Genomic DNA, 19559 nt, shown 5'->3' on the forward strand with positions numbered 1-19559 from the left:
TTTTCCGAAGCTCATTCGGAATTATATTTCATCCCTTTTCCCTTCTGATTATTATCCCTGGTGCACCCTGAAAACTCAAGTGCCCTTCTCGTGTCTCTCCATCAAACCAATTTTAATGGAGAGACGGAAGCAATTAGAATTGCGACTGAACAAATACTTAGTAGTGAGATTGAAATCAAAGTTATTGTTATTTTTTGTGACTCCCTTTCGGCCATTCAAGCAATTGCTGCCCTTAATATAGCAGTTTCAAAAAGCATTGAATTATGTAGACAGAATCTTAGACTATTAAGTTTAGAGGGAAGGAATGTCCATCTTGGAATGGATACCATTGCATGTTGGAATCTCTGGAAACGATTGCGCCGATAAATTAGCGAAAAAGGAAACGAAAATTTTACAATTAAATAACCGCGAAGTACCATTCATATCAATGAAAAGAATAACTAAAAATACTTCAAAGAAAAAATACATTACCAAATTTCATGAAGAAATTAAAAAAAAAAAAAAAAAAAAAAAAAAACAAAGAAATGAGGGAGATTTAATTTTTATCTCCAATCTCATATATCGCAGATACATGAAGGCTCATGATGTAAAACCAGGTACTTACTGGGGCTGTGGAGTCAGAGTCGGACTGATTTTGGGATAAAGGAGTCGGAGGGAGTCGAGAGTTGAAGGTTTAAAATTTCAAGAATCGGAATCAGTTATTTTTACGCAACTTTGCTAGTGGTTGCGGTGTCGGAGTCAGAATGATATTAGGGTAAAGAAGTCGGAGTCGAAAGTTTTAAAATTTCCGGAATCGGAGTCAGAGTCGGTCATTATTCTTCCGGCTCCGCAGCCCTAGTATTAACCATTGAGAAGGAATAGATGGAGAGAGTGTAATCCTACAATCGCGAAACGGCAACCATACAATGTGACCTGGGGAGCAATTTCTAGTTGACCGTAACCGCTGAAGAAGTTTTCGTTAGCTGAAGCCATGAATGATAAAAACATTTAACTGTAGAAGGGAAAAATTAGATTTATAGCAATAAAGCAGTATTGTAGCATTATAAACTGTGAAGAAAAAGTCATACCAGGAAATCCAGTAACTTTTCTTAGGTATGTACAAATGTTTTTTACTTCTAAATAAAGAAAAAAAATAACATATATGTGCATTCAACGAGTACGTTTCCCACAGTTACCTATAATTTAAAAATTTTTGTACTGATTTTACCTATAAATGTAATAAAACATTGTATATCATGATAGTAAATAACATTTTGGTTCCATAAAAACACTTTTTACTTAACTTTTATTTTAACGGCCCTCGAGTAATTTGTGCACGTTTGCTTTGTTGGCGAGTAGCTTCTCGCCAAGCTCCCGTGAACAGCAGATGCGTTTAAACAAATTTTAGATTTGAAAATAAATATTTGTTACTTTTATGCTTTAATTTAAATACTAGTGTGCATGCGTATGAAATAATTTCAAAACATTGATTACAAGACAGAAGAATCCATAAATTTTCAGTCAATGAGCGAACTCTTTAAACATATATTTGTACACGACCGTCATTACAAGGAATAAAAATCAAAATACATGAAAAATGCAGTTACATCATATTTTAAAATCCAGGAAGAAGTGGGGAGGGGGAGTTTGAATGACAGGCCTGGTATCCGTTATTTATAAAACTGGTAAAAGGTTAGCAGCGTTGCCTTTGCTAATAACAATAATCAGTAACGATACCTTTTAGAACTGTTCTTTCAACATTGCTCAAAACTCTGTTAATCTTCTAATAACAATCATAGAGAAAGTTTCAATACTATTTTTCAAAAAGCACATACACACGCGCTCAATTTAGCTACACCGATGCACAACATTAAAACTTATCACAATAATTCAGGCTGAAAACTTTCTCTTACTCACAACACACTCGGTCGAACAAATATTCTCAGAAAAAATAACAACTCTTAATTGTTTCCAAAATATCATAAAAATAAATTTACGCAGACGATAAATTAAAAAATAGGGCGGTTGAATTATTCTACTTTGTTTTCTTCTTACTTGGCTTGGCTTTAATCTTCTGTTTTAATAATATTGTTTTTCGAAAGCAGACGATATTTTTTCAGAATACATATTAATTTGAATTGAACAGAGATGGGCAGACTTTACCAAAAAAAAGGGATGCTTTTAATTTTCACGAATTGTCTCGATCTACCAGAAATGTGTGCAAAAATTATACATAAATTAGTAATGTTAATATACCAAAAAAAAGGGATGCTTTTAATTTTCACGAATTGTCTCGATCTACCAGAAATGTGTGCAAAAATTATACATAAATTAGTAATGTTAATAACTGTCGAATAGTTATTTACTTAGATAGTTAAAACAGGAAGAAAGACCTTCATTCTAAAAACCTTCTGGTAAACAATCAATGTTTAAGAGTTGAAACTCATAATAATAATATCAACAAATCAAATAAATATTTACATTATGTGCTGAAACAATTCAAAATCTAATTCATCCGAAATCAATTCTTATTAAAAGATTTGTTCTGTATGTTATCTGCTACTTTTGTAAGCTTGGTGTATAATAACTGATTGCTAGTCTTGCGAGTTCGGAATCAGAGTCTTAGGCTCTAAAATTCCCGGAGTCGGAGTCTGCTTTTTTTCTCCTGACTTTGCAACCCTAAATTGTTGCAAGGTTGCAGAGTTGGAGTTGGAGTAAGACTGATTTTGAAGCAAAATGGTCAGAGTCGGAGTTCGAAGGTTTTGAAACTCCGAGTCAAAATCGGAGTCTGACTGCTTTTGGGGTAAAAAAAAGTCGGAGTAGGAGTCAAAGGCTGTAAAATTCCCTGTAAGTTGGAGTCGGTTCTTTTTCTTCCGACTCGGCAACCCAAAATTGTTGCAGTGCTGGGGAGTCGGAGCCGAACTGATTTTGAAGTTCAAGAGTTGGAGTCAAAGTTCAAAGTTTTTGAAAATCCAAGTCAAAATCTGACTCGGACTGCTTTAGGGATAAAGCAGTCGGAGTCGAAGGCTCTAAAATTCCCTGGGTCGGAGTCGGACCAGCTCTTTTGGCACTTTTTTTTTTCCAGGCTGTTTCTTCCGACTCTACAACCCTAATTTGTGGCAAGGCTGCAGAGTCGGAGTCGGACTGATTTTTAAGTAAACTAGTCGGAGGTCGTAGGTTTTGAAACTCTGAGACGAAATCGGAGTCCGACTAATTTTGGAGTAAATGAGTCGGAGTCGAAGGCTCTAAAATTCCCCGTTTTAGAGTCGGTCATTTTTCTTCCGACTTCTCAAACCTAGTTTGTAGCAGGCTTGCGGAGTTGAAGTTGGACTGATTTTGGCGTAAAAGAGTCGGCATCAGAGTCTAAGTCCTTATAAACTGCAAGAGTCGGAATCGGACTACGTTTCTGGGTAAAGGGGTTGGAGTCAAAGGATCTAAAATTCTCGAAGTTAGAGTCGGTCATTTTTCATCTGACTCTGCAACCCTAATTTGTAGCAGGGCTGCGGAGTCAGTATCGAACTGATTTTGAAGAAAAAAAGTGGAAGTCGAATGCTCAAAAATTCTCGGAGTCGGTCATTTTACTTCCGACTCCGCAACTCTAATTTGTAGCAGGGCTGCGGAGTCGGACTCGGATCCGGACTGATTTCGATGCTAAGAGTCCGAGTCCGACGGTTTTTAAACTCCGAGTTGAAATCGGAGTCGGACTATGTTTTAGATAAAGAAGTTGGAGCCAGAGTCTGTCATTTTCGCTACAACTCTGCAGCTCTGATTTGTAGCCCCGACTTCATAATTAGTGCCGTCGTCTGAAAAATATTTAGCGCCAAAAGAGCGATTGCGTGCCAAAACGCGACAACTTCCCAGCCAAACTAGTCACCTGACCTGGGAGAAATGTTTTTGAAGCTTATCTGACTGAGACATTTGCTGTCGCTCCCTCCATTAGTATTCCTTCTCAATGGTATTAACCGTTGAGAAAAGATAAAATAGAGGGAGTGGACCTCAAATCACGTGATAAATTTTAAAGCAAAGCATCGGAAGAAACCAAGTTTTTTTCGCTAGTTTCACACAGAATTCCATTTGTCCACCATTCGTTTGTACTAAGTTACTTCGAGCCCCGGAGGTGTGCACATGGGATTTTATTTTTTAAAATTCAAATTAGTTTTTTCGTAATTAATTTTTTAAGCTCAAATTTCGCGTAAATTGCCTATTATTGCCTATTATAGGGGTAAAAAATTACTTCACATATTAATATTACATATTCTTGGAAAGGGTAGAATTTTCCGCGTTCTACGCAACTTGTTTCAATGCTCTAACTCAAATACGGTGGGAGTTATTAGCGTTTTTAGTTCGAACTTTTTTAGGCTTAGCTAAAATTTAGGCATTACTTTCTTCATTAAATTATCAGTAAAAAGCGAAGGAATTGTCCCACAGTTTTCTTTGACACCACTGGAAAGAGCGGCATTTTTTACTCCAGCTCTAACTCGACCTATGGTCGAAAAAGTAGGATTCTATCTCCAAAGGAAAAAAAGTTACAAGCCGTTAAAAATAAAGTTAGAATAATCTCATCTCCATTAAAATTATTGATGTTTTATTTGGCGTTGCCATATTTACGTCTTTTCGATTTGCATGTTTCTTTTTTTCTTATTCACAGACTTTAGGGTTTCGATTTTAATGAAAAATCTTAGGCTCAACTCAATTCAAGCCCCGAGCTAAAGAGCAAAATATATTACTAGAGACCACGATTATGAAAGCGACTTTTAAAACGTTCAAAACTAGTTTTTCAATGCTCATGAGTCCCTTAGCCCTTACGGCTCTACAAGTTGGTAAAAGTTATTTTGAAACTCGGGAAAAGAGTGCTTTTTGATCCAAAGAGAGCTCATAATGCGTTTTTAATCTGTTTCTTTTTATGACGATTTAAAATTTTGTGAATCAAACAAGACTGCGAAGCAATCTTCGGGGATTGGTGAGCGCTAGTGAGCAGGGGGCAGAGACCCCTAGTTACTTAAAAAAGAATAAATGTCACTTTAAGGGAAACTTGAAAGCAGCAAAACTTCATCTAACTCCCAGCAAACTTTTCGGTACCACTGCTGTCGAACAACTAAACTTCTGCAATTATTCCAGAGAGGGCCGCTTTACGAGCTCCTCAGAAAACGCGCGTTTTGTTTTGTATGTCGACTTCGGCTTTACGTATGCATGACAATTCCTCAGTCATAAAGTCGACTTTAATGCAGCATCCCTTAATCAGATTCAATGCATTCACCTGTTCACATCCGTGACGTCATAACTCACGCTCGGCTGTTTAGCATCCAAATCTGATGATATTCGATAACCTAGTGTCGTCCTTCTATTCGATTCTAGTAGATTTGCTTGTCTACTTAGTTGGAGGTTCAGCTCCATTTTTTTGAGCAGCATTTCTACGCTTTGTTTCCCAGAGCAAAAGAAACTCACCAGTAGTATGAGTCAGAAGCGCTTTTTCTGTCATTTGTTATGTTTTGCTGTGTTTTTTGCCTTAGCTGATCTCTACGCAGCTCAAGGTAAGATGTTTTGTTGACGTTACCCTTGGAGGTATTTTGTATATTTGAGCTCATGGAGTAAAATTTGTTGCTTGAGTTATACTTGTCAATAATAGGCTTTCGCAGACTTAGTAGTGCGTAGGTCAACTAATGATATTATTAATCAAAAGAATGGTAAAATATTGAATTGTTTGTGCCGCATTCTTAGAAAAACCAGTTGAAGTTTTTGTGACGAATTATTATTTGAGAAGTGGACCTTTTAAAGGGAGTTAAGTCATAAAAACAAAATTTTACAGGTGAGGGAAAAATGATTCTCAGTTAAAAAAATAACTGCTGAAACCTCACTAATAAGTCGTTTGCAGCCTGTAAATAGTTTTGAAAATAAAACGATTCGCGGGTTTGGTTTTTTAGGCCTTATTAACCGCTGTTTAAATAATTAACAACTAAAGAATAGAGAAATATTGAACTGTTCCTCATTGCTAGAATATCTGTTGAATGTTTTTGTGATTACATATTATTTAAGGAGTTGTCCTTTAAAAGGGAGCTAAGCGATAAATCAAAATCTTGTGGCAGAGAAAAAAAAAACGATTAGAAGTCATTAAAATATAACTGCTGAAACCACACTAATGAATCATTAGTAGTCTGTAAAGTGTTTGTTTTGAAAATAAAACGGTTCATAAGTATGGTTTTATAGGCCGAATTAACTGCTGTTGTAAATAATTAGCGATCAAAGAACAGAAAAATATTAAACTGTTTGCGCCTCATTGCTAGAAAACCTGTTGAGTGTTTTTGCGACCAACTATTATTTGAGGAGTTGTCTTTTAAAACGGAGTTAAGTGATAAAAACAAAATTTTGCGTGTGTTAATAATAATAATTTCATTTTCAAATGAAATTGAAAAATATATAATTAAATAGTAATTAATAGTTTTTCCATCAAAAGATATCCATCAAAAGTATAAAAAGCATTTTTTGGAATAGTTTTGAAGAATTTCAGAGAAGGTTTGAAACCTAAAAACACACCCCTTAACTACGATCTTGAGACGGATAGATATAAACATAGAGAGATTTTGATAAACACGTTCAAAAGAGAATTATTATATTTTACGAAGAGTTAATATTTATATACACTGATATAGATCGATAAATATAGAGATATAAATATATCGATGAATATAGCAATAGAAGAATTTTCAAATAGATAAGTATAGAGATCGATATACACAAATTGATAGTTATAGATAAGCTTGCCAGATTTCTGAAATGTTCAACCTGGGACAACGTAATGCCCCCCCCCCAAGCTTGCGAGTACTCAAAAGGGTACACTTAATGTCCCCCCACCCAAGCTTGCGAGTATTCAAAAGCGTACACACCCCTGGCTGGTTTTCAGTGTTGTGGAGGGTAGTTCATTCTCAATGCTATGAATAGATGGCTTTACTCATTATAAACCTAAACAAGGGGTAATAATAAATGGCATAAGCAGATGAATTTAAACATTTATTTTTTTACGTGTTAATATTTTAAAGTTTTTTTTAGTGAGAAGAAATACTTTGAATAAGGAATAAGAAATTGAACAATATTTACATGAACTTTTCTTTCTCTAGAACTTCTTTTTTTTTCAGTCTTTTGCTGTTTCAGTTTTATAAAAGTTGTCAATTTAATCTCATATTCATTTTACAAGTAATTTTCCTGATTAATCCTTCACAGTTGATTGTTTTTAGACTTTTTTGGTCATCTGTAATCAAATTTATCTTTTAACGGGACATGAAGTAAACCGGCTGGGACACCGGGATTTTATCTGGAAACCGGAACGTCTGGCAAGATTAGTTATAGAGCAAGACATAGGAAATGTTTTCTTGCAATTATGACATATTTATAGAGCCATACATATAGACACATGGAGATATACATATATTTTTCATATATATATTCGTAGATGGACAGATATATAGAGATCCATTGAAGAAGTCTTCTTGGAATTAATATTTGAGGAGATGGATATAGGTACATATCGATAAATGTGTAGAGAGAGATAATTGTGGAGATAGAGAGAAACACAGATAGAGAGATTTATGCATGATGCATATTGATAACTTTTCCAGGCATTTTCTCCTTTTTTTCAAATACAGCTTTTACAAACATACTTTGTAAACGGTCGGAACATTTTGTCATAGGGGCTGTCTACAAATGATGCCATGCTTCGAGGGGGAGGAAGATTTCTAAAATTGTGACAGCTTGTGACAAGGAGAAGGAGGGGATAGCTAGAAGACATCACGCATTTTTTACAATATGTTTGTGAGAAGTAGCGTGAGATGTGACAGAAGAAGATTCTGGTGAAGTGTGATACTTAGTGACTAACGGGTGGGGGGGGGGGGGTGTCAAGATTGTTTTTGGAAAGTGTGGTACCATTTATGGACAGCCCCCATAACAAGTAAACTAGGAGCACCCTTTCTTCCAGAAAGACCGAGTTTTTTCAATTTGCCTTCACCAGCTGTCTGCCGATTTTCCATGCTAAACATAGTCGCTGTCTGCCAGTTTTCCACGCTAAACATGGTCTGATCATTTTTCTGCGCCCAAAGTTTAACTGATGAATATATTTTTAGATTCAAAGAAAAAAATGGCCGAAAAGTAAAGTATTTGTGCCAGAGTGCCTTTTGACTTTGAACAGGGTTGTCCGAAGAGCTGTCGGCGCCTGGGGCGAAAGTTTCCTGCCCCCCCCTAGAAAAATCAAGTTAGTTATACTATCAGTGCATCATACGCGTGACTGCGTCATACTTGCATTTTTAAAATATTAATGAACAAAAAAATCAGACGGCTATGTATAATACAAATTAAAACACTGTTTTTAATATTTATTATACATTGATACTCCAAAAACGTAAAAATGAAAATGATAAAAATCAAAATATTTATCTTGTAAGATGTCACCCTACAACACAAAAAACAATTAAAAATGAATTAGATACTCATATTAATCAAACTAAGAACACGAATAAATAATTTGCTGATTATAAATAGAAAATGTTTTTATCGAAGTAAATTACGTCAAAATTAAATTTCAATCTGGACTCATCCAATGATTCTTTTCAAGAGGTTTTTGGTTTCACTAGTAGCATCTTAATACCAGTTTTCATGTATGTTAAAAACAAAGATGTCATTTTTTTCATAAAATTCTTGTACGTTTTAGAGGAAAACCACCAAAATACTCAACAACATCGAAAGTCGCTTAGAATTGCGTTTTTAGAGCTTTAATTTCGGTAAATTACTGGCTCTAATATTGCAAAATATCGCCTTGCAATTGTATTTTTAAAACTTTAGTTTCAGAAAATATTCGATCAAGGGTCTCCATACCGCCTTTCTTTAATTAGTATCACAAGCAGTGGGTTTTTTAAACGACACTTACAAAACATTTAACTGGAACAGCCCCTGAATATGAAACATTGCTTAAGTGTTTTGGACTATAATTTTGTAAAATTTTCCATTGAAGGGCTTCAAATCCTCCTTCCCTTAAATCTTCAAAATTTGTCTTAAATTGCGTTTTTGAAACTTTAATTTTGAAAACTTGCAGGGAGGGGGGAGGCGGAATTGATTTCAATCTATTTTTAAAAAAATCGATCAAGAACAGTCCCTGAGCTCCATCCTTTACCCTAACGTCAATAAACATGGCCTATAATCGCGGTTTTAAGGTTTTTTTTTTGTCGTAGCATCTGCAAAGAACGTATAAAATTGCGTTTTTAAAACTAAAAGTTTTAAAATTTTGATCGAACCCCCCTTTCCTACCAGGTCAAAAAAAGTTTTTTTTTTTCAATGTGCCCCCTAAAACTTTTTCCTGGTTATGTCACTGCACGCAGGGGATAATTCCAAGAAATTTGGTGGGAACTAAGCAAATTAGAAGTGCCTTTGTTTGATTCTAAACAGTTATATTCTTAGAATTTGTATCTGCTTCAATGATACAAAAGAACCGAATATTTTGGAGACTGGGAGATAGGAATATTTTGATGCACTAGGAAAAAGTTCAGAACCGTTGCAATATTCCATTATTTTGTGTGTCTATGACTGTGCATCTACGTATTTTCCTGCGTATTATCCGAGGGTGGCCTTTAATCCGCAGATCCTAAAATCGGCAAGTAGGAAAAAAAGATTTGTATTATCCGAGAATGAAAAAAAATGAATTTTTGATAGTAACTGAGCAATTAAACTAAAAACGTGAAAAAGTAATTACTTTGTTGTTATAATAAAAATTAATCTGAAATATAGTCTAAAAAAACAATGATTTCTTCTTGAAATCATGATTAAGAAACACAAACAGTCAAGACAAAGGAGCAAACGGTCTAATCTTGAGCAAATGAAGGCTTTATTTCACATGGCCTGAATTGCAAAGAGAAATATTCAAGCAATGGATAAGCAACATACAGGGAGCGAAAGAACTTTGGAGCTATGTAAAATAAACAACATTCAGTCAGCCTACGGTCTCTATCGGTGAATCCTACTGTAAATACTGAGTATCAATGCGTTGGTGTTGAGAAAAAAAATCTCAGATAATCCGCAGCAGTGTATAATCCGCACCTCATTAATTTTGCATTTTTTTTAACAGATAATCCAGGGACTATACACAGGGAAATACTATGTTACATGAAATGAGGGGCGCCTTATGGCGCACCCTCATTTTGTGGTGTCCGGGCGATTGCCCCACTCGTCCACCCCTTGGGACGGTCCTGACTTTGAAATATCTTTTTTTTTTCAATTTGGGTTTTCATATTTAAAGAAAAAGTGGCCGAAAGTAAAACATTTGTACCAGAATACTTTTTGACTTTAAAATATCTTTTATTTATTTCGATTTGGGTTTCATAGCATATATTACGCTAGCACAATGAATCATTGAAAGCAAATTCGAAACATGAAAGAAAACCGTGATTTCTTTAGTTAGGTGCCATTTTTTCCCCCCAAAAGCATTTCATTCATATTTACATTATGCATTCTTTTGAGCTTCTTTTGCTTCTTACCTCATTGTTCCATGCTAGACGGCGTTATGTTTTTTCTGCAGAAATGTTTAAATTTGCTTAAGAAGATGCGATGCGGTAAACGAGGACATTGTTTCCAGAACTGCCCACAAATGGAGAGTTTACCGAACAGATTGAGTAAGGAGGACAAAAAAAAAAAAAAAAAAAAAAAAAAAAAAAAAAAAAAAAAGATAAACAAATGCACTGTGCTTTTGCAAGTATCAATTGTCTCCTCCTGAAAGACACATGTTTGCTTTTCTAGACTTTCCAGCTTTAAATAAACATTTTTGGCAGCTGTATGAAACGTATGGTAGATTTTTTACTGAACACTTCGTGCTGTAGAATGCTTGTAACAAAGCTAAGAGAAGCAAATTTTTGCGTCGATGGAAAAAAAAGTGTAAATGTAAGCAACTTTGTATTTTATGCCATTCCATTCCTGCCAAAAAACATGGAAATATAAGTAAAAAATAAATAAATTAACAATGAATTTGAATTTTGACATCTGGAATTCAATTTTTTTTCTTCACAATCACGAGTGTGTGTGTATGTAGGCGTGTGTGTTTGTGTCCAGGTATGTGTGTGTGTGTATTTGTGTGAGTGTGTGTAGGTATGCGTGTGTGTGTATGTAAGTGTGTGTATGTAGAAGTGTGTGTATGTGTTTGTGTATGTAGGTGTGTGTATGTGTATATGTGTGTGTAGGTCTGTGTGTAGGAGTGTGTGTGTCTGTGTGTGTAGGTGTGTATGTGTGTGTGTGTAGGGGTGTGTATGTATGCGTGTGTGTGTGTAGGATATGGACGCGACCTGGAGACGGTTTTCGCTAGAGGAGCAGCATCGTGAGGCCGGTCGACGGTGTTGCTGCAGAGGGAGGCGGAGGGAAAATAAAATCATATGACATCAAAAGAGTCACATGAGAACAATAAGCAATGTGATTGCTCAATAAAAAATGAACTTTAGCGAAGAGATATAAAGAGGGGTCTTGAAAAAAAGCATTGTTTTGTCCTTAGCATAGCTTTTTAAATGAATTTCTAAACTAACACAACTGTCCTGGGCAACCGCTTATTACTCCTACGTGTACTAGAAGTTTATTTGTAGGGTCACCATTAGGGTGGTTCAAAAACACTTGTAAAAATAAAGTTTCTGTTAGATAACGGGACACCCCTCAATATTTTTAGATTTGTGGATAGAAATATACTGGAAGAATTTCAGCTTCGTATTTCTACTGAAAGAGGGTGCTCAACTTTCTCCCCCAAACTTCACTAGTATAGGGAGGGGGGTTAAAAAATACATTGAACCGAAAAAACAATGCTACTTATTACACTAGTGGTATGCATACATTGCAGTAAAATAATTATTTACAAAAAAGCAGGAGGGGAAATTAAATGTTTCTAAATTTGTGGCATTTTCTATGATACGGCTAATGTTAAATTAAGGGGTCGTTGAGCACCCTCTTAAAATTTGAGTAAGAAGCTAAAACTTTCACAGTATAATACTATTAGTAAGTCTAAAAAAAAAAGGGGGTGTCCTGGATTCTAGCTGAAAAAAAGTTTTTTTGAACTACCCTAGTCACCATTAATCCTGTCCCATCGCAGTGCAGAGAGTCTCTGCACTGCGAAAACATCTTATTAATGTTAACATAGAGCAAAAATCTCAATTAACTGAAGGCAATATATTATCGTATAACGTTCATTTATTATTGTTATTAATGGACGTCATTGTCACAATAAAAATCATTGCTTCAAAATAAGATATAGTCCAGAAGCAATAAAGAGACAGTACGTCCAGTGAATGAACACTTGTCCAAAGCTCGCTTATTAGGGCCATTCTCCTGCAATATGGAATTTTGCAATTTAATTAAAATATAGTCCAGAAGCAATAAAGAGACAGTACGTCCAGTGAATGAACACTTGTCCAAAGCTCGCTTATTAGGGCCATTCTCCTGCAATATGGAATTTTGCAATCCTGAATTTTTAATATTTGAACTTTTCAGGAAGGATGCAGTTTGGCATTTTTTTGAAAGACAAAATATGTGTCTTTTTAAAACTACAATAGTTTATTAAACATGTACATTTATTATGCAGATAATGATGCTTTAGTTTGTAAAAAGGACAAAAAGTGTCATTACCATCCCATGTTAAAAAATCACGTAGAAATTCCCCCAAAAAAAACCCATTTTTTTGTGGTTTTAAGGTTTACAATTAAGTACCAGCAATAGCCTGACAGAAAATAAAGAACAAATACATCATTTTAAATCTTTTAATCAATTAAAAATAATTTTGAGATTCTTTTTTACTTCCTTCAAAAAAAAAAAAAAAAAAGGGAAGTATTGTGTTCGCGAAAAAAAATTTCACTCAAAAATCGACCTCAATTTCCATTTTACTCACTCCTGAATGAATGTTGAGTTTTTTTTCAACTCGACCACACATGGATAAGTGCCTATGAACGTATAGACACGCGAAATATCCATTTTGACGATCCCCGAGTTTATTACAACGAGTTTTCTCGTGACGTCTGTATGTACGTATGTATGTGCGTATGTGTGTATGTATCTCGCATAACTCAAAAACGATCGTCCTAGAAATTTTAAATTTGGTACGTAGACTCCTAGTGGAGTCTAGTGTGCACCTTCCCTTTTGGTTGCATTCGGATGTTCCTAAGGGGGTCTTTTGCCCCTTTTTGGGGGGAAATCATTAATTTAGATGAAAACTCAAGTGGTGTTTGGCGAACACTTGGCGATATGTCGCCAGTCTTTTGGTCGCCAAGTTTTGTAGCCAACTTGGCGACAAATTTGGCGATTTTTTTTTAAAATCTGGTTTCGATTTGGCCACTGTTGGTGATATTTAGAGAGTTAACTGTTGAATCACATTAAAATTGCCAATAATGGTAAAATGACATTAAATTGGAGTAAAAGAAAGTCATGCGATGCACATCAGCCTGTTTACTTCCTTTAAAAAAAAAGGAAGTATTGTATTCGCAAAAAAAATTTCACTCAAAAATCGACCTTAATTTCTATTTTACTCATCCCCGAATGAATGTTGAGTTTTTTTTTGACTCGACCACACGTGGATAAGTGCCTAAGAACGTATTGACATGCGAAATATCCATTTTGACCGTTCCCGAGTTAATTAAAACGAGTTTTCTCGTGACGTCTGTATATACTTACGTATGTATAGTGGCTCCCAAAAGTGTTCGTACACCTTGAAATTTTGTAGTAAAACCAAAATAACGCAAAACTGAATTCGAATATGAAGACCATTTTTTTTTACACTATTCCTATACCATTCTGAATAAAACCCAGTAGTTTTTCTCAAAATATTGCCAAATGTTATTTTTGAAATTTGTCAAAAAACGATGAGACAGAGAAAAAATACGCCACAAAAGTCATCGTACACTGAAATATTTTTGTATAAATTCATGATTAAAATTATCATATGAGGTTTTTTTTATTGTTTTTGCATTGTAATGACACTGTAAAGTCATTTGCCTTTATTTTTTTTGTTTATTAATGCCCTAATATTCTGCTTATTATTTTTAAATGGCAGGTATGCATAGAAAACAACAAACATGATTCGAAATTTGATTTTTTCCCTCACAGTAGCCATAAATTGGTTTAAAATGTCTCTAAATTAGTTAATTTATACCATTTCATAGTGAAGTGCTCGATAAAATGCTTTAAAGACAAGAATCGGATCGAAAACAAGGTAAGAAAAGGTCAACTGGAAAAGTTAACAAAGCGTGATTGGAGGTTTATAGTTTAAAAAATTATGAAAAATACACATTTGAGTGCTGAAAAAGTTTCTGCAGAATTGAATGAAACATTTTACGTTTAGTTTTCGCGTAAAAATGTTCGCCAAGTTGTGTGATTAGCTGGATTAAAGGGGACCTCTTCCCGCAGAAATTTTCTTGTTCCTGCGAAAAACAGTAAGCTTACGTTTTCCGTCGTAAAATCAATGATAATAAGCTCAAAACGTTTTGGAACAACGTCTTACTTATAGATGAAAATATATTCAATATTTTGGGTTCAATTGTTGTAGAATTATCCATAGAAGAAAAAATGAGGAATTTAATCTTTAGAATTTAGCTGGATCAGTTAATCAGGACGCTGAAGATGTTCTTGTGTGAGGGTGCATAACAGCATCAGGACTTGGAAATTTGGAATTTTTTGCTAAAATAATGAATCATGCTGTTCATTTAAATATTTCAAAAAACAATATTAAACTATTAGCCCAAAATTTGGCAATCGGAAACAGCTTTGTTTTTTATCAAGATAACGATAAGAAGCACACGTTTGCGTTTGGTGTCTCAAAAATTGTCCTTAAGCTTAGAAGTATCTCCTCAATCGCCAGATTTAAACTTAATGGAACATATTTGGAGATATCTGGTAGCTAGATTACGAAAATTCACCATTGAAACGAAAAGCGAACTAGAAACAGTAAGACTCGAAGTGCGGCTGAACACTTACTCAGAAATTGCAATTGAAAAAACAATGAAATCTATTCCCAGACATTTAAAAGCTGTTGTTGATACTACATGACATTCTACTAAATAATAACTTTGTAAAAAGTTAGATTATTTATCAATTTTTTGACATTTTTTCAAAGTGTACAAAGACTTTTGTGAGATAAAATTTCCAGCAATTTTTGGTCTTTGATTTTTTAAAAATTATGTTTTAATGTTTTATTAAAAATTGTCATGTAGTTTTGTTAAAAATAGATCATAGATCTTATAATAAAATACCTATTCCGAAATACTAATTCTAACCAATGGATAATGGCCAATTTCATTGAAAGTTGTAGGTGTACGAACACTTTTGGGAACCACTGTATTTACGGATATGCGTATGTATGACGCATAACTCAAGAACGGTATGGCCTAGAAAGTTGAAATTTGGTACGTAGACTCCTAGTGAGGTCTAGTTGTGCACCTCCTCTTTTGGTTGCACTCGGGTGTTTCTAAAGAGGTCTTTTGTCCCTTTTTGGGGGAAAATCATTGTTAATTTCGATGTAAACTCAAGTGGTGTTATCATTTGGCGGACACTTGGTAATATATCGGCAGTCTTTTCTTCGCCAAATTTTGTCGCCAACTTGGCGACAAATTTGGCGATTTTTTTAAAAAAAATCTGGTTTTAATTTGACTTTTGTTGGTTATATTTAGAGAGTAAACTATTGAATCACATTAAAAATGACAATAATGGGGAAATTGGAGCAAAAGGAAGTCATGTGATCACACATCAGCTCGTTTTATAAAAATATACTGAATGCATTACATCATTCATTTTCATTCGTTCAAATTAAGTCTTATAACCTAAAGTAAATATGTTTTCGAAAATGCTAATAGAACTAACTATTTAAAATATTTATTAAAAAAATTGAACATTAATAGTTTGAAGACAAGCAATTCTGGAGCAAGGACGGAAATGACGTATACATGTTTAAAGTAACTTTAAGCAAACATACAGTAAAAATTAATGTCAGAATGCTATGTTTTTTTCAAAACAAAATACTATGGCGTCATTATTTATGTATTTATTTTATATTAAATACAGATGCTGCGAGTTTCTCTACCGAATTATGTTCCTCTTTTGCTACACAAAAATATCTACGAGAAATGAATATAGGAGGATCTTTAATAACAAAAAATGTGTTCTGTGGCTATTTGGTGCTTGTTCTCTTCTGTGAACCAACAAAATTACCTTTTGTTTTCGATCTGGAAATAAAGTGGATTCTCAGACTATTACTTTGGTTTGAATCAACAACACCTGCACATTAATGTCTGAATTAGTTACCATCCTATGACAAATTACATTTAAAACCAATCAATTTAAAATATAATGTACTTTATACAAAATGATAGTAACTGGGAACCATTGACTATTAAAAATAACAGCAACCCACTGCCCAACAGGTACTTATTATATAAGATATTTAAAAAAAAAGTAAGGTTAAGAAAATTATGCATCTAAAATATTAAAAACAATTCAATGTACTGAACTTGAAGATAAAAATTTGTATAATTAAAAAAACAAAGCAAATAATTTTATTCTATCCTCAGTCTGTCATTACCATCCCAATCTTTATTCTTTGTGCTGGATGGTAATGACGTGGATGGTATTGATATTTCACTTTATTTTACCTGTCATGAACAAAACTGTAGCTACCATTCTAAAAATTTTACACATTTTGATTAAAGGTTCATCTAATATAAATAAATAAAAAACAAAAATACATAATAATGTTTAAAATAACTATTAATAGGTATGGATAGTAATGACAGCAATAAAAATTTTTCTACTTAATTTGATAGCTACACATCTAAGCAAGACGCATGAAGATTTCCATACAATAAATTTTTGCTTTTCGAGCGGCTACTAAAACTGAATACTGTTTGGGTTAATAGTATCACTAAGTAGTTATGAAAGAGTGTAAAAACTGTTGGATGGTAATGATGCAAAATGTCAGGAACAAATTAAAACTCTTTCAGTAAAGTTTCGAAATTGCAATGAAACGAAAAAGAAACTTTGTTTTGAATTTGATTATGTGAGGAAATTATGAAGAATTTTTTTCAAGGCATTTTTTAGTTTTATTTGAAGTATAGTTAGATCACAAAAGACAAACATTGAGTCGAGGGACAGTGGATGGTAATGACTTTTTAGTATATCTTTTTAGTCTCGACAAAAATAGGTATCGTCTATCACTGTTAAATCCATGTTATTTTGTTTGGTAGATGGTGACAAATAAATAGAATTAAAAAAAAAAATTAAAAAGATTTTTGAGGTTGCAGCGAACATGGGACGGAAAATATCACATTTTTAGAGAATGATCCCCATTATTGTTATTAATGGACGTCATTGCTACAATAAAATCATTGCTTCAAAATGAGACATACAGTCCAGAAGCAATAAGGAGCCTAAGTTAGTCTGTTCAGTGAATGAGCACTTAAGTCTAATACATAACAATGTTCGCTTATTATTGTTTTTAATGGACGTCATTGTCACTATAAAATTCATTGCTTCAAAATTAAACAAACAGCTAATCTTTATATTTACCAATAATAAAGCTTGTAGTTTGTCTGGATATCTGTTCGGATGTCTCTCTGTGACGCGTATAGAGCCTAAACCGTTCCGCTTATTTTCACGCAATTTGGCACAGAATTAGTTCGTTTTTTTTCGACTTGACCAAACATGGATAAGTGCCTAAGAACGTATAGACACGCGAAATATCCATAATGACGACTCCCGAGTTAATTACAACGAATGACGTCAGTATGTACGTATGTATGTATGTGCGCATGTGCGAATGTATGTCGCATCGCATAACTCAAGAACGGTAAGTCCAAGAAAGTTGAAATTTGGTCCGTAGACTCCTAGTGGAGTCTAGTTGTGCACCTCCCCTTTTGGTTGCATTCGGGTGTTTCTAAAGGGGTCTTTTGCTCCTTTTTGGAGGGAAATCATTGTTAATTTCGATGTAAACTTAAGTGGTGTTATAATTTGGCGGACATTTGGCGATATATCGCCAGTCTTTTGTTCGCCAAGTTTTGTCGCCAACTTGTCGACAAATTTGGTGATTTTTTTTTGTTTTTTAAATTTGCTTCAATTTTCCCACTGTTGGTGATATTTCGAGAGTAAACTATTGAATCACATTAAAATTGCCAGTAATGGGGAAATGACATTCAATTGGAGTAAAAGGAAGTCATGTGATGCACATATCAGCTCGTTTTTTTTTGGTGTGTGTGAGGAGGCTCTATGAAAAAAGCTTTTGTCGGATATCTTTTCATCCATAAGCTCATTACTTTTTGCATTGAAAAAAGCGTTCCCTGTAACGCCGAAACACGTGTCTGCTGTAATTGGCAAATTTGTGCTTTTTGTTAACGTTGTTTTTCTTGCTTTACTGTTCAGCACAAAGGTATTTATTTATCTTAATCTACGAACTGTTCAGTTACTGGGAGGTGTTAATTTACTGTCTGCTCTCTTTGCTTTTACTTTTGATCTTGAGCCAAGACGTGACGATGCTTCAACAGTTTAATTTTGAAAATTGAGTTTTATGTTACGTTTTTCTACAAAATACCACTTTCAGTTCGTAATTAATATCATAGATTAATGCACCACTATTTGACTTCGGTTGTCGGTATTAATTTGACTTTTATTCTTCTTTCTGCTTACATGACAAGCAAACGTGGACTTAATTTTGCTTTATCATTTGGTAAACTGTCTGGAACTTGTGGTATGAAATATAATTTTATCTGGCACTACGAGTCTTTGCACCCTTTTTTCAACACGGAAACTTATCCCCTTTTTAAGAACACTTAGAAGCACACTTTTTAAAACGCTTCAAAAAACACTTTTGAAAATCCTTATGTGGCCCAGCACACCTTTTTAACAGTTTGGAAACGTATTTAAGACTTTCTTCAAACACTGACTCACGACTCTTCTTTTAGAACAGTTTTTACTACATTTAAGGAACATTCGTTTAATTATACCAGTAGTTTTTGCTGTTAAATTTCCACAGCTGCCAACCACTTCCGGATAATGGACGGTCACCGCTCAGGGAAGACCATTTTAATACGAAATCCTTATACGAAAATAAGTAAATAAATAGCTGAAGAGTACAAACAGTTTGATTCCGGATAGAGATTTGCCTTGCTTTGATCAGAGTCATCTAGAGCCAAGGCGGGCCTTAGATCAGTTTGGTCGCCGAGCGCCTCTCCCAAAAAGTTTGTCAAATTTATACTACTCTGATTTCGAGCCAGGCCCCTCAAGAGACGAGTCTTTGATTTGACTCCTTTACTCCAAAATCACCCGACTCTGACTCCGTTGCCGAGGCAGAGCTGCGGACTCAAAAGGAAAATGACCGACCCCAACTTCGGCTTTTGAAATTTAAAAGCCTTCAACTCCATAACTCCTACTCTCAGCTTTGCATTTACGACCTTCTCCGCTTATAAGGCAAATTTTGGCTATGCTAACTCTAAGCAAATAATTAGAGCTTTAGATAGCTCTTGATATTGAATCAATAAAATCTCGCAAGTTAAAAAACTGCTTCGTTAAACATAAAGTAGCCACGTAATCACATTGCTATATTG

General features: G+C 34.4%; 1 protein-coding gene across 1 annotated transcript in view; it reads left to right on the plus strand.

The window, feature by feature from the left end:
• Window positions 1-5325: 5325 nt before the first annotated feature.
• LOC129224322 (probable chitinase 10) overlaps window positions 5326-19559 on the plus strand; it is a 107215-nt gene continuing 92981 nt past the window's right edge. The window contains exon 1 of the mRNA XM_054858760.1: window positions 5326-5510. Coding sequence (XP_054714735.1) covers window positions 5432-5510 — 79 coding nt within the window. The 5' untranslated portion in view covers window positions 5326-5431. The remainder of the gene's footprint in view (window positions 5511-19559) is intronic.

The sequence above is a fragment of the Uloborus diversus genome, chromosome 6 (genome assembly GCF_026930045.1).
Source record: "Uloborus diversus isolate 005 chromosome 6, Udiv.v.3.1, whole genome shotgun sequence".
NCBI classification, from domain to species: Eukaryota; Metazoa; Arthropoda; class Arachnida; order Araneae; family Uloboridae; genus Uloborus; species Uloborus diversus.